Below are 22,397 nucleotides of genomic sequence, written 5' to 3' on the forward strand. Positions count from 1 at the left end.
TTACTGCAGCCTGGGTTTGGGGTACAAACTCTGACTAGCTCTAGAATTAAGTAATCTACACATTTGGATACTTTTCAGTGGTTGCCTCTCTGCAGTGTACCGTAATTTCATTTTAATGTACTGCAGTTATCTACAAAAAAAAAAAAAACAAAACAAAAAACCAAAAACCAAAAACCCCCAAAACCGGGAATTGTAATGCTTACATTTTTTTCAGATCCATAGTTGTTTCTTCCTAGTATTGCAAATTATTTTGAGGTAGTGTGAGTTTCCAGGATTGCTTGTTCTACAGTGTAATTGCTACTGGATGAAATTTTAAGCTTGTCCCATAATTTGTACAAATGATTTTATCCCATCTGGTCTTCCCACTGAAAAGCAGTATCAATCCTGTTCTTTGATTCTGCTGATGATAGAAAATCATGTATGTCATTGTCATGCAGGCATTGAAATATTCCCTAAAAATCAGACTATAGTAATTACTGTTTGCTAGATGATTTTGCTATTGCTTTCTAGCTGAAGTGTCTTCTTTGGTTATATAGAATCAAGTCCTGTTATTTAAAAGCATAACTATGATTGATTAAGAAATGCTCAAATATCTTTGATAGGGCAGAGACAGGATATTTATGTGCCAGTTTGTCACCCTTTTAAACACAAAGTTTCTGTGTTAATTTTGCTCTCATACACAATGCCAGGTAATGCTGCATGTAAGACTTTTGTTCTTTGTGTGTCTATGTCCTAATTAAGATAATAGCTTATTATATGTTCTATTCAGTCACATTCTGTTTGTTCAGAGTCTTTGCAGCTGGCACTATAATTTCAAGTGTTGTGTTAGAATCATAGAATCGACTAGGTTGGAAAAGACCTTTAAGGTCATCAAGTCCAACCATTATCCCAGGACTGCCAAGACCACCACTAAACCATACCACCGAGGGTTTCATCTACATGGCTTTTGAACACTTCCAGGGGCAGTGATTCTATTACTTTCCTGGGGAGTCTGTTCCAGTGCCTAATCACCCTCTTTGTGAAGCCAGTCTAAACCTCCCTTGGTACAGCTTGAGGCCATTACCTCTTGTCCTACCCCTTGTTCCTTAGGAGAAGAGACTGACCTGTGCACCTTACCGCAACCTTCTTTCAGGTAGTTGCAGAGAGCGTAAGGTCCCCCCTGAGCCTTCTCTTCTCCAGACTAAACAACCCCAGCTCCCTCAGCCCTTCGTCATGAGACTTACTCTCCAGACCCTTCACTAGCTTTGTTGCCCTTTTCTGGACCTGCTTTTGCTGTAATCAATCGTTGTTTATATGATTTAAAAATCACTTTTAAAGTATAATTCATGAATGTGTGCAAAAGTGGATGAGTTGTGCTGTTGATCCTGGCTGAAACCCATTTTGGTTATTCCCAAGAGTGGTCTTACACATAAAATAACTTACTTCCTTTCAGTGTATACTATAAAACCTACCATATAATTCACTGCTCCTTCAGCTGTGCAAGCAAAAGCTTTTTGTGTGTGTCTGTGAATACTGTTAACTATTCTGCATCAAATACAAAGGCAATTTAGCATGAAATTATATGTAGGCTCTGTGTGTGTGTGAAGGCACACACACATATTTATGAGTTTGTCTAGCACAGATGCTAGTTTTATGTCTACATGTCTTTAGATACAGGAGAGAGAGGGCTCAACATTCCATTTTGGGGGTAAAAATTTCTCTTGTGTATCTTTGTGGTATTTTTGTTGTTGTTGAACCATTTCCCTGTGGCTTTTGGATAGTGCAATGCAGTATGCTTTTGACAGATCTGCCAAATGTCTTCAGACAAAATGACAAATAGCAAACAATACACAGAAACACTGAGAATGTTTTCAGCATGTCCAAAGTATTTTGGATTTGGGCATTTTTAATGAAACCAAAGGAATTAAAAGAGTGGGCATATAAAGCACAAGGCTGGTGCTAGATTGTCTTTTTGTAGTTGCTGTTGAAGATATTGAAGACTCATGCTCTTGTGCCAATGGGGACATGACTATGTATCTTACGTTTTGAGATAATTCCCTTCCCACCCTACTGGGGAGCTTGGTCAATCTTGCATCAAAATTAGGCGAAAAGCAAATGCAAATGTAGGTAGCCTGGGCATGGAAAACTTGCATGTAAGATTTAGTACCTGGATCCTTTTCCTTGCTCAGTGAACACCTAAAAATTATATCTGAATTGGATCAACCACGTACTGAAGGGACGGAGTGAGAAACCGCATCATAAGGTGAATGCCGGCTGTTGGGTGAAGGCATTGAGGTGACTCTTCTATGGCTGTCTGTAAATGTTTCCTTAGCTTTATAATGACCGCAAAATAGAACATTTAGCTTAATGAATTAAACCCAGACAAAAAATATTTTCTTTTATTTTATCTGGAAGGGGAGGGGGAAAGTGAATTTTGAAGTAATGCAAACATTTTTCCTTCACTACTGGATCTGGCTACAGATCTCAAAAGTCAATTATTTGAGATTTGAGCATACCTCTCTCTCTTTTCTGTCCCCTCCCCCCCCCCATTATATTGAATAATCTAGTGTTTTCCAGGAAAACTCTGTTCTTTCAAGCTTATCCACTCTCAAAGCTTTCTAGTTTTTCAATCTCACTGCAATAGTATGTAGAGATACTTGCCATTTAGAGAGGCTTTTTTTTCTATTTTTTTTTTTAATGACAAAACCATTGAAAACTTCCTGGAAGAACTTACTGCAGGAAATGAAAAATCCCAGTAATCACTAGAAAAAATGGTATTGTCTGTGCAGCCAATGTGAAATTAAATGTTTTTCATAGGAAGATAGTAGGAGCAGTATTATTCTCTTGCCTTCTTTTTAAAGGTACATATTCTGGTCTTGTGAAAAGTATTTCTGCAATTTTTTGAAGGTGTTTGGTGTGTCACCATCATTTCCTTCTTTTTTTTTTTTCCCTTGTTAGGAGCAAGGCTATTCTCCTCCTTTGAATATGCCTGAATCAGAAGCACTACCATTTATTGCAAGCAAAGTATCTCAGTATTCGTGTCAAAGGAAGACAACTTTAAATAACTGCAACAAGAAGTTCACGGTAATACTTATTCTATCCATTAAATAAAAACTAACTTAAGTAAAATAATTAATACAGTACTTGCACCAATGTATTTGATAGCTCCTTCATCAAATTCAAGAGTTAAACAGGCAGCATAATGTTACCAAGTTTTAAAAGTTTTAAAAATGCCATACTTAAAATTGAGTGCAAGCTTAATTGCATCAAGTATTACTGAAAGCTTAACACAGTGGGTGTTGAAATAAACTAATAGCTTGTAAACACATGAATTTTTAAAACAAGTGATAGAATAACCTTCTGAAAATGTCTTTTAGTCTTCCATCACAGTCTTATTGAACAATCTGGAAGTAATGTTAAGCAAAAGTTTGGTTTAGGTCAATCCAAGGTACTTAACAATTGCGGTGCTGTCTTCTAATTTGCTGAAATGTTTGTTTATTCAAAATGTGGTTGTAGACTTTAGACTTTCAAAATTGCTTAATTATGAAAACAGATTGTGTGATCAATGTAATTACTTTAACATGACCCCCCCCCCCCCCCCCCAAATTATTCTAGTTAAATAGAAATCTTAGAGACTATAGTATTGCCTATTTAATACTTGTAACATTACACAGTTCAGTGGATATGGAAGAGCCCAAGTCATCTGGTCTAAATTCTTCTTGAGTTGTTATGCTTAATTGCTCCTTTTGGCTAGCTGTAGATACTCAGTGACAACTATTCAATAGGAAACATTTGACACAGAGACTTTAATGTAATATATAGTCTGAATAAATCTAGCATAGTTACATTTATACACTTCAACTACAACATGAAACACCTCCTCAGCTTCCTAAAGTGTTATTATTTTTTATTATTTATAATTTTTATGCTTTTACTTTGTGTGTGTGTGCCTATAAATACACACAAATCTTTCAAGTAAATAGTATTTGTAGGATCCATATAAAAAGAATAACAACACATACCAGAAGTGTGAGAATAAAAAACATTTACAAGGTAAATATTAAACCCTCTGGGAGTTCAGAACTAGAGATAAACCTAAAAGCAGCTCTAAAATGTCTTGATCTGGGCATTCACGGCTAAAAATTAAACAACCTGAATTTTGCCTTGTAGTGATGCTTTGAAATAATCATCAGTTTTACCAAATATATATTATACTGTTTATAGTACTCAAGTAGGTTAAACTGTTTGCTTATTAAAAAAAAATATCTCTTTTTAAGCTACCTGATGGGAATTGAGTTTTGACCCTGCTTTGAGCCTGAGGTTGGATTAGAGACCTCCTGAGTCACTTTCATCCCCAATGATTCCAACATTCCCAAAGCTGCTTCTTTTGAAATGGCTAGCTACCTTGCACCATCTCCTGCTAGAAAACAAGGCTGTGAATGTTATCATTTAACTTCTTGAAAGTTGTCATGTTTTTTTCTCTTGTTACAAATACTAAATACATCCTGCCATAGTGAAAGGTCAGATCAAATATAGTATGACCCAAAGATTTTGTAAAATACTGTCCTTCTTGGAGAAATGGGAAATAAGTGCCTTGATTCTATACATCCTGAAAACTGTGGAATGTGAGATGCTGAATTTTCCGTAGTATGACATTTTGTCAGTCATTCTGAAAGTAAAAAACTAAAAGGAATTTTGATGGATAATGGCAAAATACAATGGCTACTCTTTGAAGGCACAAAGTTGTTAATTTTTAATTGTCATTAACATTTTGAGCACAAAAGGTCTAGAATAAGGTAGCTCCCTTTTAAATAATACCTTTTTAATTTTTCTTTTTTTGAAACGTTTAATATCTTTATTTGGAAATTCGCACAGTATTTTTAAATTTTCGAAGACTGCGTACTACAACTCCACTGAATATATAGTTTGTCTTCTAGCTGTTGAATTTCTGAATTTAGTCCAAGATTCAGTGCAAATTAAAACTATGGTAGCAGGAACATATTCATTGAGTGGTTTCTGTTGTACCTGTGTTTCACAGAGAGGCAGTCCTAAATGACTTCCAGGTTTATCATTTCAGTAGTCTTAATCTCAGAGTATTTGTCTCTTGTATTTGATATATGAATCAGATTTCATACAATTATATCAAATTGATATGTCAACTTGTATTTGATAAATGGATTTAGTTGAACACATAAGAAGCAGGGCTGTTTGATGACTGAAGCACTGAGACTCCCTTCTATTATCCTATATATCAAGTTTCTGAGTCTGGGTACAAATTAGGTTTCATAATGACAAAAGTGGCAGTTTTTCATCCTCATATATTGAGCATAGCTGTTCCGAGTTGTGGTATTTTATTTCAGGAGGTGGTACTGGAAAAGTTGCAGTATCTTTCTGCAAAGCATCTGCATCTTGACAGTTGTAATGTAATTCCTTAGGGCCATTACTCTTTTCCTCACAACCAAAGCTTGCAATGACAACTGAAGGCTTGGGTGTTTATGGACTGCAAGAGCTGGCCCATTCCCTGGAGGCCTGCCAGTTAGTTTGCCTAATGTCACAGGAACCTGAATTTCTGTGTTTTGTCAGTCTTGTATTAAACCTATAATTCATGTTCTCAAATAAAAGTGTTCCAACAGGTTGTTACAGTATGAGCACTTAGCAAATGCACTGAAGCATTGGTAGAATTCACTTGTGCATGCTGTGGGCAGCCAACCATTAAATGACAGATTTGTCCTGGATTGATGTCCTACGTTCTGAAAATTTGGTCCAAACTACCTTGAATTATTTGTTGATGGTAGTGTTTTGTTATAACAACTTTGTTCTGTGACCCAGGGTTGTTCCTTTTTCTTATAGATTTTGTGTTTGATTAGCTGAAAGACAATGTTTTTGATCTTGCCTGTAACAGGGACCCAAAGCTGCTACTTGCTTATGCATTCTTACAGATGAACACATGGATTCTTCCTTTTAGCAGACTTTGTCCTGATACCCTGTATCAAATTCCTTTTTCAAATGAGCATTAGTTATGTTTGCAAAAGAGTAATAGTTATGTTTGACATCTTTTAGTCTCTTGAGAAGAGCAGGTAAACAGTCACCAATAGGCAGTGATATATGTGCAGTGATATATGTACAGTGAGGCTTTGAATGTGCTGATTTCTGGGGAAAGACACTTTTAGAGACTTGATTTCTGGAGAAATTGGTAAATAGTGACCAGTTTTAATCTTGGGTCCTGTTCTGTATACATTTTACCATGAAAGACCATTTATTAAAACCAAGCGGTAGATATATTCGATGAGAGGTCATGAGGACAATTTGGTGGTTTAACACGCTATGGGCAATTTCTGTGCTCCACTGTCCCATGTTTCCTTTCTGTAAGAGCCAGAAAATAACTTGCAGAAAGGTGCAATAAACCAGTGTTATATTGTGGAAGAACCTACAGAGGGGTTGGCAAAGACTCTGCAGATGACAGTTTCATGACTATGTTCAGTATGGTGCAAGCCCTCCCTGAATTACTTTTTTATGAGCTGTTAAGTAGCAGCAAGGCCTGTTGTGTAAAGAATAGACTAAGTATGTGAAATCGCATTTCAAGGAGACAGTGGCATTGTGTGGCAGTTCATGTAGAAGAAATGCAACTGCTTTGGACTTGTGGGTCCTTATGTAGTCTTTGGGTCACCGTGCATCGCATACTGTAGCCTCACAGTACATAGTCTGGGAAGCACTGCCATGAGCTTAACCGATTTGAGTGAGTGCACGTGAACACATAGCCCTGACTCTGTAGGTGAACTGTTGCTGTTCAGATGCGTAAAGATGCAAAACAAAAGGGCAGATCATTTCACCAGAGTTTGTACCTTAGCATGTTTCCTTATTTTTTTGTCTTAAACATTAACGTTATTATAGAATATAATATCACAGTATTATGTTCTCTGGCTTATTTGTAAACAGCTAGCCATCCTCTTCCTCTCTCACTGAAAATATACACTTGGGGGCTGCATTGTGTTTTCTTGTGGCAAAATAAATGCAGTCATTCTGCTGTGCCCAAGAGGGGTTGTTGGATTTGAATATTAATACCAGACTGCAATAAAATTCAAAACATTCTTCTGTGAGAAAAATACAATTTAATTCTTACAAAGAAACTAATTAAGTCAAAGGCGAATGGTTGTCTGATTCTGAGGCTTATTGCTAATGCTACTAAATGTTACTCTGCTTCTGCTGTTACTCATCATAATGTAAATGTGGATGTTTAGCATGGGAAAAGATGCTTGGTTTCCTTTCCACTCTGTTAGAGGGGAAAAAAGGAAAATCCCTTTTTTATTTTCCCTTCTTTTGTGCCTGCAGAAACATGTATCAGTTGTGCTAGTGGCTCAAGCATTTTTTATGATTATTCCATTTTAAAACAGACCTCAGGAGAACCTTAACTTTGATTTTATAATGAACTTTGGAACTCAGGTAGAAAACAACTCACTGAATGCTCTACAAACTTTTAAAATGTATGTAATGTGTATACCTATTCAAAATGAGCTAGTAGTTTGGTCTGAAGAGGTCTATGACCTCTTCTCATTTGGAAGGTAAGTGGGAGGGTGCCCCTTAAAATACAGACAGAAAATAAACATACCTTTACCTTTCAGAAACCTTTGTACATATACCTCAAGGCTATGCTTGCTTTCTCTCACCATTTAAAAACATGTAATATTCATTTAGCATTTTATGTTTCTTATTACCCTGTGTGTTTTATTCCAGGGCAGTGTTACGTGATTGACACACTAACTGTGTTTCTGCGCTTTGAGAGTAAATCTTCTTTTTTTTTTCCCCAGAATTGTCTTTTTTTCTTTTACATTATGTGGAAAAATATGGAAACTTCTCCAGAGTACCACTTTTTCTGTTGTAAGAAATGAACCTGTTATTATTGGTTAATATGAGAAGCAGCTGGATCTAACAGATATTTATTTCTAGTAACAGTTTATACAAGGACCTTGAGATCATGCACATTATGCTATTACTGTTATTCTCATTCTCTCAGCTCCTTTGTTTCTCCAGCTGATCTAAAATGATGTGATAAAATCTTTGGACCTTGATGAGTATTGGGCCTTTCACTTCAGCTATCAAAAATAAAATTTAACCTCCCCCTCCCCCAAACATCAGATTAAACAAAAATGTGTCATTTTATTTGTTTGGAAATAACTTAAGTCAACACTATAGGTTGGCTCATTGGCTCAAATTGTTTAATTCTCCTTGAAATAAGAACCTGACAGTATTTATCTTCTCTCTCCGTGTTCAAAAGGTATTCACATGCCCTATATCACTTCCCATTGACACATGAAATTAGGATTTACACTGAGGAAAGTGAGAAAAAGAGTATTTGAATGAAAGGTTCATTCTAAATCTCTTTAAAATCACTTCGGTCAGTTCTGAATGGATGCCAAACACTGAAAGCAGCAATGTGATGAGAACTAGGACCCAGCCTGTGGATTTATGACTTATTACATAAATTTTAAGTAGAAAACAGTGACTGGGAGGAAAAGCAGTTTATCTCAAATCGCTGCTTTGCCTAAAGTAGTCCTTCAACCAGGTATTGTGTAGGATTTTTTTTTTTTTAATTCAGCACACTCAGCTATTTTAGCTCTTTGGTGGATTAAGTTCAACTGTACAATGGTATGTTGTTTTTCATTTGTGTTGCAATAGTGTTTGCAGGCTCAAGTAAGATAGAGGCCTTTTCTACAAGAGATGCTGTACAAATGCATTGTAAAAGACAATTCGAGCCCTTAAGAGTTCATAGCCCTAACAGACAGCAAATGAAAGCTAGCAAGGGAAACAATGGTGAGGAGGTTTGAAGCAGCTTTCCAGGGTCACAGAACAGAGGATCAGTGGGTGTAGGCATGGGAATAAGACAAGTGCCCTGTCCATGAAACTGTAATGACTTCTTTACTAAACAGATTAGATCTAAAGTATGTTCACAATTCTATAATGTAGATGGTGTCTGTTCTTACAGTCTTAAACTGAGGTTATTAAAGACTATTTTGCAGGCAGCAATGGAACTGCTCTGACAATCTTGTTGAAACAAGCAGGATAGTATGAAGCATAGCATGGGATCATTAGCTTCTTTTGCTTTCCTGAGTGTGAGGAAACTCATACACTGATATTCATGTTGGGGTCACTGTTCAGCAGGCATAAACCAGCATAGTACTATTAATTATTATCTTTTTCTGAAAAGTGTTCTCATATATTAGTTGTGAATCCTGCTGTTTGTACTGATTTCAGTATTATGATTTTTAGCATTTATAATATATTTTAGTATGCATCTTTATATATGCTAGATGCTTATCAGTATCTTTGATTTGTTAATGATATTTTATCTTATTAGGACTTAAACATCAGCTATTAGATGAGCTTCAAACTTTCTTTCAGCACCTCCATCCTCTTCCATATTTTCAACATCATTTAACAAAAGCTTTGTGTATGTTTATACCTGACCTGCTGGGATCTGGAAGTCCATTCCATCCCCAATTTTTTCCATAGCCCAACATCAACATATGTTCCACAGTTTCAGACACAGATGGAAAATTTGCAGTAAATGAAGAACTGAAATGTAGCCCCACTCTCTTTCACAGTCAGTTAGAGCAGCCCCTGCAGAAGACCCCAGGGAGTTTGAAAATCACGATTTCAGAATTTCTAGAAATTCAGTTTTCTGTTAATCTAGTACCTTTTAAATGGGCAGTCTGAGTGTTGATTTAATTGATAAATTATGACAAGGTGGTTAATGTAAACAATATGAAGGTTTAGAATAAATGAGGGGTCAATAACTTTCCTTTTGATATCACCGTAAGTAGATTTCACCAGAGATCTAACAGATTCCATGCTTTTTCCCAGCTAATATAGCAGTTTCATGTGTTTTTCCCCTCTGGAATATTATTCAACCTGGACTATAATAGTCAGTAGCCAGTAACTCCACTTTTTAGATCAGCTGCTTTTTATTTTTAAAGCAGAAAGATTTTATCAAAAAGAATGTCAAAAGCAGTTTTATGTAAATGACAGATCTGTAATTAATTGCAGCATTTGCAAGCAATGTTTTGTACAAGGAATACTGAATATTCAATACTATTTAATTGTTTATTTAAAATAGTTTAATGAGCTTTGCAAAGGCAGGAAAACACTGAAAAATGCAAACTAGAATGATAAAAATCCTTTGGTTATATTTTCTTAGTGGCTGTCAAGGGTCTGTGAATAATATGCTGCATGAGGTTGTCTTTTTCAATATTAGTGGTGACACAGCTTTTCTGAAAACTGCCTTCCTGCTAGTAGTAAGGGCCAAATGCCTCTCTAAAACAGCAGTGGTGCTGGAAGAGGCAGACACGTTTATCATGATGGCTGATTATACAGCGTAGAATACATCTATTTAAATGAGAGAGGCCACCTACTGGGGGAGAGAAAAAACATCCTTAGACTTTTTGAGCCTCCTAATCAAGACGATGACTACATAATGCTGAGCAGCAACTTAAGAGAGCTATGTTCTCCAGTTTTTGTGGGTAGACTATTTTAGCAAGATGGTAGCAACTATATCTTTTTGGTTCTGTCCCCTGATTAATCCTGCTATTGTTACCCAGAGTAAGAAATTTCTTGCCAAACATGCTTTCTTGAGTATTCATGTGCACAGATTGTAAAGAGAGAAAAAGAAAGCAAAAATAATAATAGTTCTGGGAGTAGAATTTTAAACCTCACTTAAAGCAAGAATTAGCATCGTCTACTGCATAGTAGAAAAGAATTTTTCAAGCTGATAAAGAGTAAGAACTTAGAACAACAAAAAAGATAAACCCACAGCAGAGAAACGTTTAACTCCTATCACCCCACTTGTAAAAGATATTTCCTCATTTGCTTTGCAATTCTGTGTATGCTGTGTTTTTTTGATTCAATATGCAAACTGGGATGGACCCACGTTACTTGTGACCTCAAATTGGTATTTTCCCCTTTTTCTGCACTAGTTCCCTTTCTAAAAGGGAGCCATAATGTGCACTTGTCTTTAACTAAAAGGTATCTAATTAAATACAACATAATCTGTGAAGCTAATAAAGATCCTGCCGAGGTGGGGGGGGGGGGGGGGAATAAAAGGAATAGCAGTTGAATAAATCCCATGGTTAGCAACTGCAAGCACTTTAAAGGCAGCTGGAAGGAAGCTGGGCATTATTTTTGAAATAGAATGGTTTGTGGTGGGTTTTTTTGTTTTCATGGTTGTGTTTTGTCTTTTTTTTTGTTGTTTTTGTTGTTTTGTTTTTATTTTTTGTTTTTTTTTACCTCAAAGGAGTGTTCTCCCGCCTCCCATTGATTCCTTGTATCCAAGGGCTATTTGAAGTAAATAGTGATGGAATATTCCAGATCAAACATCTTGCTAAATAGCTCTCTTTCTCAAGAGGTCTTTCATGAAACGTTATGAAAGTGGAATTGCACAGCACTTGTTAATCAGGGTAGCTGATAAACAAATATTCAGCTAAGGGGAGGACTCTTTCAGTGAAATAGACAGCAGGTGACTGATTCTTCGAGAGAGCAAGGAGTGAAGTTATACTGGTGATATGGAACAAAGCAAATCCTCTGTAACAAGCCCTAATTAATTCTTTTTGTACATATTAGCATGGCAGGCTGGGGAAAAAAAATAAAAAAAAAAAAGGGAAAGTGAAGTGAAAAGCAAAAGAGGAATTTGCTCAGCCAAGGCACCTATTTCTTCTAAAGAGATCATGTCAAAGCCAATTTAGATCTCATGGTTTTGATTTGTTAAGAGGAAAGTTTTACAGGTCCAGGCTGCTGGTTTTTACTTGTTTTTATCTTCCAATATAAAGCACATTAATGCTAAGATTAAAATCAAAGCAAAATAGAAAATTATTTTTCTTCATGTAATAAAACCATTTAATTACAAATTCATTTAAATCTGAGCCTAAATGTAAACTTTTTCCTACTGAGGATAGGAAAAAGCTGTTTAATTTTACTCCTTCCTACTATCCACTACAGTCTTGTTCTAGGAAGCCATTTTCCATCTCTTTGTATCGCACGGTGTTACTGATCCTTATTCCGAAAACATTTGTGAACAGACACTTGGACTACAGTTCTGTGAAGTGAAAGTTGCAGGCAGATGCACGCTGGCAACCCCTTCTTTGTTATTTTGTAATGGCTTTTGGATCAAAGAAAGAACAGGAGTAAGTTGGGACATATAGCTGAAGAGTAAGAAGTGGGATCTGGGACAGGAGTGCAAGATACAGTGCAGTATGGGAGCTTATGGTCTGTACCTAGACTGCCCTGTGCCATTTGAATGATGCACAAGAGCATCCTGAACAATCAGGTGTGGGATTCATTTTAGATATTTTGAACAGCAAAAGTATCTTCTGTAAATGGTGCACTCTTATACGTATCTTAAGAAAAGAGTTTTGCAGTCTTCATTTTTTTTTTTTGAGGATTTGTGCAAGGTTTCTTTAAGAACTCAGATTTCCAACTGCTGATCAGCTGCAAGCCTTCATAACTTCTTTTACTACGTTATTCACAAACTTCTTCTGCAGCATTTGTTCTTTCTCAAAGCGTTATATTCTACAATAGGAAACCAAAAACCCCGTCTCTCTTCTCCACCACTGTGTGATCTGTTCCCTGCATTTAATTTCTAAAAATGGCTGCTACTATATATATATACATATATATATATATTTTTTTTTTTTCTGAGAGGGACGCTGACGTATTTATAGTTCAAACTAAGATTGTACTGACAATCTCCAGGTAGTTTTGAGTGCGACATTGAATAAACCAACTTATAGATCGTAGAATCAGAATAGTTAGGGTGTGCAAGGACCTTAAGGTCATTTAGTTCTAACCCCCCTGCTATGGGCAGGGATGCCTTGCACTAGACCATGTTGCCCAAGGCTCTTCCAACCTGCCCTGTGAGCATTTACCACTTCTGTGGGCAACCTGTTCCAGTACTGAAGAATCATGATAGCTGAATGAGGAAAATGAGTTGCATTGCTCGTACATCTGAAAAATGAGGAAAAAGAGTTTGTTCCCTGAATTACTAAATAGGAACATAGCTGCAAGTTCTAAAAGGGTAAGGTGGTTTCCAGTGTTGTCACAGACTCCTATTTGGTTGTGTCTGGAAATGATGTCATGTACTGACCTGCTAGATTGCGTATGCTTGTACACAATTCTAAACATTATGGTATTATTTCACAGTGGTTTATTAGATTTGCACATTATATGGAGAGTTTATCTCAGAAAAGATTTCAAAGCTTGGCTTTGTTATAGATCAGAATCTCTTCCCACCTTTAACTCTAAAATACAATTTGTATGATACTTGAAAAATTTCAAGTGGTTACAAAATTGTTGATTTTTATTTATTTATTTATTTTTCAAATATGAACTGCCCTAGTGTAAAGCAGTCATTCTTGAATTAGCATACAAAGTAACCTTTCTAAGCAGGAGTATACTGAATAGTTTAAGCTTTTATTAACCTTTAACTTTTTTCTACACCTCTCCCCCCACCCCAGGATGCCTTTGAGATAATGGCTGAAAATTATGAGTTCAAAGAAAATGAAATATTCTGCCTGGAATTTCTGAGGGCAGCTTCTGTGCTGAAATGTCTTCCATTTCCAGTAATCAGAATGAAAGATATACAAGGGTTGCCCTGCATGGGAGACAGAGTCAGAGATGTCATTGAGGTAAAGTACCTCTGAATTATCTGTGAATTGATTCTTTTACAGATCTAGTTTTAGAGGTCACAGAGTGCAGCACTGATATCTGAGTGTATTTACGCAACCTTCTGTGTTTCCTGTAATAACATTATAGTATCTGTGTAACTGAGAACTCAGTGATTTCTGGAAACCTTTTGTAGTAACATAAGGTTCTGTCATGGAACTCCTGCCCTTAGGAATAAAGATAACTAATGAACAAATTAATAAATAATGCAGTACCATCTTGGTATGTAATTTGTAAAGGCTTGCACTGATTTGGTTGCATCAGGTTAACTGTTAATAGTTTTGTTCTTATGACTTCTCCCACTGGCAACATCATTTTGCTCACCTGAATGCTCTATTAGAAATACTATTTTTGCAAAGCTGGTAAATATTTTAGTACTTTAATGTTAAATCCTACATTGCTATGAGTTATAAGCAGAGCCTTTATCTAGGTGATGGATGAACTTCTACATTCTTACTGGAGCTTTAAGTTTTCCCTGTATTTTTCTTTAGCCTTTTCAGATACCACACTGCACTTCTGTTATTCCAGCAGGCAGCTGATCAGGGGATCTTAGCTGTCTGGAGAGGTCATTGCAGAGTGTTATGATTCACTCTGGCTCCTTTTTTGCCTCACGCCACCAGAGCTTCTGAAGTGCTTTTTGTACCTACCACCTGGGGACTGGGAAATCAATTATGATGCCACAGAAAATGTTATGATTTTTTGGGAGGGGGGTGCTATTGGGATTTTTTTGTTTGTTTGGTTGGTATTTTTAGGTTTTATCAGAAAGGCTGAAACAACGGTACACTCAAGAAAGAAGAGATCTGTTCTTACAATGATTTTTTTAAGAGAACTTAATTCAACAAAATAATGAAATCTAATTTTCAGGACAATTCATTGATAGCTTATGATAAATAACTGCTTTCTAGCTGTGAATTTATGAGTAAATAAGTACTGTGAAATATATTCCATGGTCCCAGTTTCCACTTCATCCTTGAGTAAATTTATGAGTAAATAAGTACTGTGAAATTTATTCTTTGCTTCCAATTTCTCCTTCATACTTCAGTAATTGCATTAGGATTTGATCCTAATGGAATAAACCAGTATGTTCATTAAGCGTGCTCTTTATGTTTGTACAGGTTGATATGCCTTTCTTTTAGATTATTTTACTAAGTCTTATTGTAATTTTGATTTTATTTTTTTTTAATAATGTGTTTAGGAAATTATTGAAGAAGGAGAGAGTTCTAGAGCTAAAGAAGTGTTAAATGATGAACGATACAAGTCATTTAAGGTAAATCTTTTAAAATTTATTGCTGTTGCTTAAAATTTCCCTCCCATTAGTAGAGCTTAGATACAACCATCAGTTTTATTACAAAGGAACATATAATATCAAGTATAAAGAAAGATGTTGAATAAAGAGAAAGGGAAAGAGAGAAACTGAGAGAGTAAGGAATAATGGTGAAATCAGTTACCTTTCTAATTAATGTGATGCATACACCGTTGCTCTTAAGCTTGAACTAAACAATCTCTTTGCTTGGAAACTAACATAATACATACACTTTGCTGTAATGTTTGGTTTATTTCCTCAATTTATTAACATTATAACACTGCACCATCTCATTTGGGCATTAAGAAAATACTAAGTGAAGAAAATGACTCAGATCTATTTTAATTCCCTTTTTTGTGAGGCAAGATGAAGAGGACTGGAGATATTTCTCTGTTTAGGCAGATTGTAGGTTCAGAGTCATGATCATATCTCATACTTACATGTAATTTAAACCAAATAAATACTGCAGTTCCCATTTCTTATATGGTCAGTGAATTCTTCTCTGGAAAAATATATAATGGATTTTTTTTTTCCCCAATTTGATCTGCAGTCTTGATCTCTAAGAAGTATCTTGTTTGTGTCTTCAGAAAAAATTGAAACAAAGAGTAAACCGAATAGAACTGATTAATTCTCTCCTTCATTACTCACTTTCACTCCAGCTATTGAAAGGCTCTTCCGTACACTCTGACCTGTAATACAGGCATGAGAGGATGTACAGTGACAGTTGTTGGTGCCAGCTGTAGTGACAGTCAGAAAAGAGGTACAGATTCATATGTATAGCAGGATTCAGGAACCAAACTTGCTTATTAATAGTAATATGTATTTAGGATCTGCCATTAAATCTTGCGTTTCAGGATTTAAGAACATTTCTTGGAGATTAGAATAAAAATCTATCAGGGGAAATATTATCTCAAATGTGCTTTATGCTTTGTTTAACATTTCAAATTCCAACAAACTTTTGTGGTTCTCACGTTAGCTCAGCACAGTCTCAACATTTTGGCTAAACTGGCTGTAGCCAGTTTTTCCAAACAATTTTCATGTGTTTCTAAGAAAGCCAAGAAGAATCCCATAATATTAGTGAATTCCTGAATTTTACTGTTTAGCATGATTCTAGTAACTGCTGCAAATTACTCATAATGACTTAAAAGATCACCACTGGTCCCAGTTCTCAAATGAGTGAAATAGATTGCACAGTAGGGTATGACATGATCAGCTTTGCCTCCTTACAGAAGTGGGAGCTGTAGAGAATGGGTTTATATTATTTAATTTCACCAGCTGAAAAAGAGCAATATTTGTATACACAGTTGAAGAAATGGGCTGCCTGCTACTAGCACTGCACTCTGGGCAGTGTCTCTAAATTAACATCGATAAATATACTGAATAATGATGGATTTTCAAATGGAAAGAAAAAAAATATGGGCTTTTTTTTTGACGCACACACAAACATTTGGACAGTGGCATAAAATCCATTATCTTTAATTCTGTATCCCAATATTAATTACATCTCTTGGAATCATTCTAAACCCAGTAATAGACCCATTTGAAAATCTCTTAGCACTAGCAAAAGCATTAAAAGATAACTATCTAAGTATTTTAAAAAAACCACATTCTTTCATAAACACTCATGTTTCAGACAAAGAATAGGTAATTTCATCCATTATATAGGAAATGTGGGATAATTGCTGTTTAATATTACCATTTTTCTCTTTCCTTTCGCTTAATTATTTCTAAGGAATTAATCTCTTTAGAAAAACACAAAATAAAGCTAGCATGGCTGGAATCCAGAGACTGCAGATTCAATGGAAAACAGCAGTTATTTATGTCTTACACAGCTACTCATTGAATTCTACAAAAGTACAAAGACACTATTGACAGCTTTAGTATTGACAAACTGAATGTAAGGAGTGTTCTTTTGGGCAAGCATTAGAGTTTTCCCTCTTGCTTTCATATCACTGTTCATCTGAGATATCGATCCCCTGCATAATGCTTACAACTGTGACATTTTTGCTTTATGTCCTTTCTTAGTGAATAAGTTAGTGTACAAAATTACTTTAGAATAAATGGAATATAACCATACTAAAACTTTAGAAACTTGTACTAAAACTTTAGAAACTTGTACATTTGGGCTTTTTTTTTTTATTTTTATTTTTTTTTCCTAGTGACCAAAATAGTGAAATCTGTACTCCAAATAAGACATACAGGAATTTAGCTTGGTTCACATGAGGACTTCAGAATCGTAAGACTATATGCATAGTAAGCAAGCAAACAGAAGTCACAATTTCTGCTTGAAATTGAATTCTATGTTGAAAACAAGTATTGAGTGTGACCTCCAAGCATGTATTTTATAGAATGCAATATAAAAATAGATTAGTTGTCTTTACGTACTTACCGTCTGTTCCCATGCACCGTTGAGAGCCTTTGCACAGTGCAGAATTTCAAGAGCCACAGGATTCCCACTGACCTCATCTCTTGGTAGTGCAGCAACACCAACATCACGTGTACAACTACAGAGCTGGTAGAGTGTATAAGACAAAATTAGGAAGATAGTCTTGAGATATCACTTATTCTATAAAGTCTGTGTAAGGGAATCTACCTACTTAACATTAGTTTTTGTATTTTTATTAAGAAATGCATTAAAAAATAAGACTACTATCCTTACCTTAAACCTTAGTTGAAAGTGCATATTTAGATAAATCACACAAATATTCTGGAGCCACTACTGTGCTATTGTTTAAATTTCTCTTTAATGTGAACTGCCCATGCATAAAACCAATCTGTTCAACATAATTTTTTAAAGAAGGGAAGCTGAATCTGTATGTTTGTGTTACACTATTATCTTCAGTGTAGGACAAACTCTGCCCAGAATTTTCCCTGTGAAACCTTGCTGCTACCTACTTATTGTTAATTCACTGCTCCTTCAGAAAACAGCACTGAAATGTGTGTTCTTCTACTGGCCTTTAGAAGTTTACTTCAGTCTTTGGAGTAGGAGTGAAGACATCTGAGAAATGGTACAGAATGGGGTTACGAACTCTGGAAGAGGTAAAAGCTGACAAGACCCTGAAGCTGTCAAAAATGCAGAAAGCAGGTAAAGTGAAAGTTTCATAAAAACTTCTAAGAATTTCATAGCAGATCAGAGGAGGCAGCAAAGTTCACCCATTTTCTTGCTGCGGTGTCTTGAGAATAGTAAATCGTTAGGTTTAAATAATACTTGGATTAACAGAGCTCCTAATTAAAAATGGTGTCATTCAAAATATATGATTTTCTTTTTAATTGCTTGCGCAGATATCCAATGAGATCTGCTATTATACACAAAATTTTTAAAGGGTCATTATTGCACAAGTCATGAAGAATTTACATTGGGAAACCAGAACTACTTTTCAGTGGAGACCTGTCTCCTCTGAGGCAGTGATAAACCAAGTTTTGTAATAAAGAACTTGTAAAATTACTTCCATAATCCTAGCACATCTTAGCTTTAAACTGTTAAGCAAGATCAAATGAATAATATTCCTTCCCGATAGATTTATTTTTTTTTTTGTGTGCTGTTTCCCTAAATAAAGGAATTCATTTAAACAAAGAAATCAGTTACATTAAGGAAAGGAGACTATATAAAATTATGTTGAAATCATGTGGGTTTTTTTGGTAATAAACCTGTATGTTTTACATCACCTCAGAATCCCTTGAATCAGCTTGCCTCCTGTGTCCTTTTGGATTTTATATACAATACCCAAATGTGAAACAAGCTGCAGGACTTTTGGCACTTTTGATACAAGCTCTGTGAGCAGACATAAAGATAGCTGGAGTATTTCACATACCTCTGATCCTTATTATTTTGAGAAGACCCACCTTTTAAGGCAGTGCATCAAAAATGCCATTGATGGGAGCTGATAGGGAAGGCAGAGTAATTTATAAATATTCAGGTTGTCAGCAAGTGGAGCAATTATCTTGATTGCTATGTTATAAATTGTTACTGCTGTCACAATTTTAAACAAATTATAATGTCCTAAAAATTATATAGAAAGACAAAGATGAGGGAAGGAAGAAGCTGTCTCTTACCTGTGACCCCCCACATCCAAGGCAGAAGGCTGACTCCAGGAATGGTGGAAGAAAGGAAGACACTTCTAAAAAGGCTGGATCATAATATATTTCTTCTGCAACATGCCCTGAAACAAACGTATAGTTTCAGGTTCCAAAACTGAAACTGAAACCTATAGGTTCAGGTTCAAGATTGAGCATTTCTTAGTTCTTGCATAGGTAGGGTTCCTTCACCCATGGTACAAGTTGTGTGGTTCAAATTCTTGGTAAAAGTTGGCTATTTCACACAAGGCTTACCTAATACTATATTGATGTTGATAATTCCACAGAGTGATTGTACCTCTTTTGTTTTGATTTCCAGGGTTTCTCTACTATGAGGACCTTGTTAGCTGTGTATCTAAGGCAGAAGCAGATGCAGTAAGCTTGATTGTCAGGAACACTGTGTGTACGTTTCTACCAGATGCTTTAGTCACTATAACTGGTGGTTTCAGGAGGTGAGTGAAAGCAAGTAAGGACATTTGGCTGTTTTATTCAGGTACACAGAAAATAATGTTTCTGGCTTGGAAAAATCAAAGAAGCTTAGTGGGAAAGGATAAAGAGTTTGTTTTCAATGGCTGTTTTTTGTGTTTTGTTTTTGTTTGTTTGGGGTTTTTTATTGTTTGTTTGTTGGTTGTTGCTGTGATTGTCTTTTTGTTTTGGTTTTTTTTTTTCCCCCAAGGCAGGAGAGCGATCCTATGACATTCCCAGGTTCCTGTGTTTTATTACTATAGAGGGTTAGTTTGTCAGAACAAAATCTGTCTAAAAATAACTTGGTGGGAAAATGATGTTTAGATCACGTATTTTACTTGAACATTTTTTTCCCTTTTAGTGTATCTGAATTCCCAAGGCTGAAAATATTGTCAGGCCATGCTTGAAAAAAAGATACAATAGCTTTAAGGCTATTTTTTTTTTTTCTTTAAGAAAACTTGGTCACATGAGAGTGAAATGTGCAGAGTTTGTAGTGTTAGAAATATACTTTGCAGTAAACACTGACTAAACTGAATAAAAAGTGCTGACTAAATTGAACATGCGCTAATCTTTGTGTAGATCAGGTGATCTCAGAATTTCTTTCCTCGGTGATTTTTGTTCCTAAAACCCAATCTGAAACTGTAGCTCACAGTTTCAATTAACAAATTATTATTTGTTTCTTTCATCATTATGTAAATATTTTAATAAAAGAAGTAGGCAAATTTTATGAATCAAACAGCTTGACTTCATTCTCTCATACTTGTACACTACTAACATAAGAGAAAAAATAACTCATGATTGCTCTGAATTATATATTCATTCCCTAGGACCCAGATTTGTCTTGTTTTGTTATTTGTTTCATAACTCAGAAAAAATAAGCAGTTGATTGTGTTCCTCCTGATTTGACTGGAGATTTGAAAGTCATGAGACTCATAAACCTTACTTACTATGCAGGACAACTGGATGAATTACAAGGAAGGAATTTGCGATCTACAATCATGGAGATTCAATAGGGTAGAGATGAACTATAGGAAAGTTACATTCTTTTCTCTAAACTTATCAAACACACATGTGGCTGGATATATTTAATGAGTTACTAGACCTTTTCCATTAGATTCCTGGAATTTAATGAAATCAGATATTTTGGTGTTTCTTTTAATCAAAATTAGGAAGCATAATATAAAATCCAATTAAATAATAGCTATTTTTGAAGCCGTAGCAAACTTGTTCATGGACTTTGTTTTTATTAAGCTTTCACCTTTAGTCTTCTGTATTGCTTCTTGTACTTGTCTTAATGCTAGTGGGAGACTACTGTTTGTGTATTTCTAATTCAGAATAGTGGAAGATTCAAGGGTAAGAAAAAAAAGGCCATAAACAGAAAGTGAAAATCAAATTAGTACTTTGCATTTATGTGGTTGAATAAAAATACCAGACCTACAATTTGTTAGAGTAAGGAATGAAAATTAGGAAAGCTGATGAAATTTGATTGAGGACATACCAATCAACGGGATGTACTGTTGTATGAAATTTGTATTGAGGACATACCTTTTCCTCTGACCAGTTACATACAGTTTATTTCCTCTTTTGCTCTAACATTCTGTAGTTTCAGCTTAGGCCCCAAATTCTTTCTTTTATCACTTGTCAAGGGTCATATTATTGAAGCAGATTTCAACGTCTGCTACTTCCTTGAGGCCTTTTCTTTTTGAGTCTTTCATCTTTCTGCTTGTTTTCACAAAACAGTAACTCATAAAACATCTTTAATCAAAAGTCCTTTTCTTCTGGTTTTGGTTGGAAGTTTCAGTAACATTACATTTGGTCGAAAGCAAGTTTCAATTCAGCTCTCTGAATCAATTAAGGAATATAAAGACTTAAAAGTAATTGAAATAAAGTGTTGTGATGACAACCCTCCAGTATCTCCTTAATTTGAAATCTTCCAGGATCAGAAATTAATAAATTAATGGAATCTGGATGAGTTTATTCTTTGTTACACCCCTACAGAAACACTTAGCTTTCTGCTCATAATACTCCTTGACTTTTAGTTGGTATAGTTCGATATGTGAGGCTGGGAGAATCATTGTATTTTTCAGAAATATTTTTCTGACACTGATCTGGGTCATTTTGAAGCAGAATTACAACACTGAAATGTATGGAAATACAGAAATAAAACAACTGTATTTATGAAATAAATCATACCCATATGCTGTGGAATGCATTTTGTTGGTCTATCCAGTGAGGCCTATCAGCTCAACTGTATGGAAGGAATTATTGAGGATACTGATAATGCAATATAAAGTATATCATGCACAATGTTATCAGACTGAATTTGCCATGCAGTCTGTTTGAATCAGGAATTGGCATGGCATTATTTTTCAATGCTTAGCCTCTCTTATTTTGAATTGCTGAGATTTTAGACTGCTTTCTTCTTAAAGTTAGTGAGACAAATTCTGAGGTTCAGAGTAACAACTCGTATTGCAAGTTACAAAAGCCGCTGAGGGTGAAGTTTCCCTTCCAATGCTGAGATACTGAGGCCCTGGAATGAGGAGAAAACCCCTTTTATTTTAGCATGTGACATCCCTGATTAGTACTGTATCTGCCCCAACTATATCCAAGGCAGGAGTGTAGTTTAGGCTAATGTGTGTTATCACTTTTAAAGAGAGTTAAACTGAGGACCTGATAATTTCTTTTTCTTTTTTTTTTATTTATTTATTTTTTATGATTATTATAAATGTAATTTCATTCTATGAAGAGAATTGTTTTTCAATAGTGATAGTATTATCTCATGTTGCATATATTACTGCATTTTACAGAAAATTTGATGCCTATTAGCAATGTGTTAGTGCTACTATTAATAATATTAGCATTTCTACAG

At 35.4% G+C, this 22,397-nt stretch overlaps 1 protein-coding gene across 8 annotated transcripts in view; it reads left to right on the forward strand.

Annotated features, from left to right (window-relative positions):
* Positions 1–22,397, forward strand: part of DNTT (DNA nucleotidylexotransferase) — a 109,416-nt gene that overhangs the window by 25,492 nt on the left and 61,527 nt on the right. For 5 of the 8 annotated variants that reach the window (XM_062610358.1, XM_062610360.1, XM_062610354.1 and 2 more), the window contains 5 exons: positions 2,938–3,063; positions 13,479–13,649; positions 14,882–14,953; positions 17,951–18,074; positions 19,383–19,515. In XM_062610358.1, the coding sequence (XP_062466342.1) occupies positions 2,938–3,063; positions 13,479–13,649; positions 14,882–14,953; positions 17,951–18,074; positions 19,383–19,515 (626 nt within the window). The remainder of the gene's footprint in view (positions 1–2,937; positions 3,064–13,478; positions 13,650–14,881; positions 14,954–17,950; positions 18,075–19,382; positions 19,516–22,397) is intronic. The other 3 variants (XM_062610355.1, XM_062610357.1, XM_062610362.1) reach the window with 3 other exon arrangements.

The sequence above is a fragment of the Pezoporus occidentalis genome, unplaced genomic scaffold (assembly GCF_034315485.1).
Source record: "Pezoporus occidentalis ecotype Australia unplaced genomic scaffold, CSIRO_AGI_Poc_V1 ctg147, whole genome shotgun sequence".
Taxonomy (NCBI): Eukaryota; Metazoa; Chordata; class Aves; order Psittaciformes; family Psittacidae; genus Pezoporus; species Pezoporus occidentalis.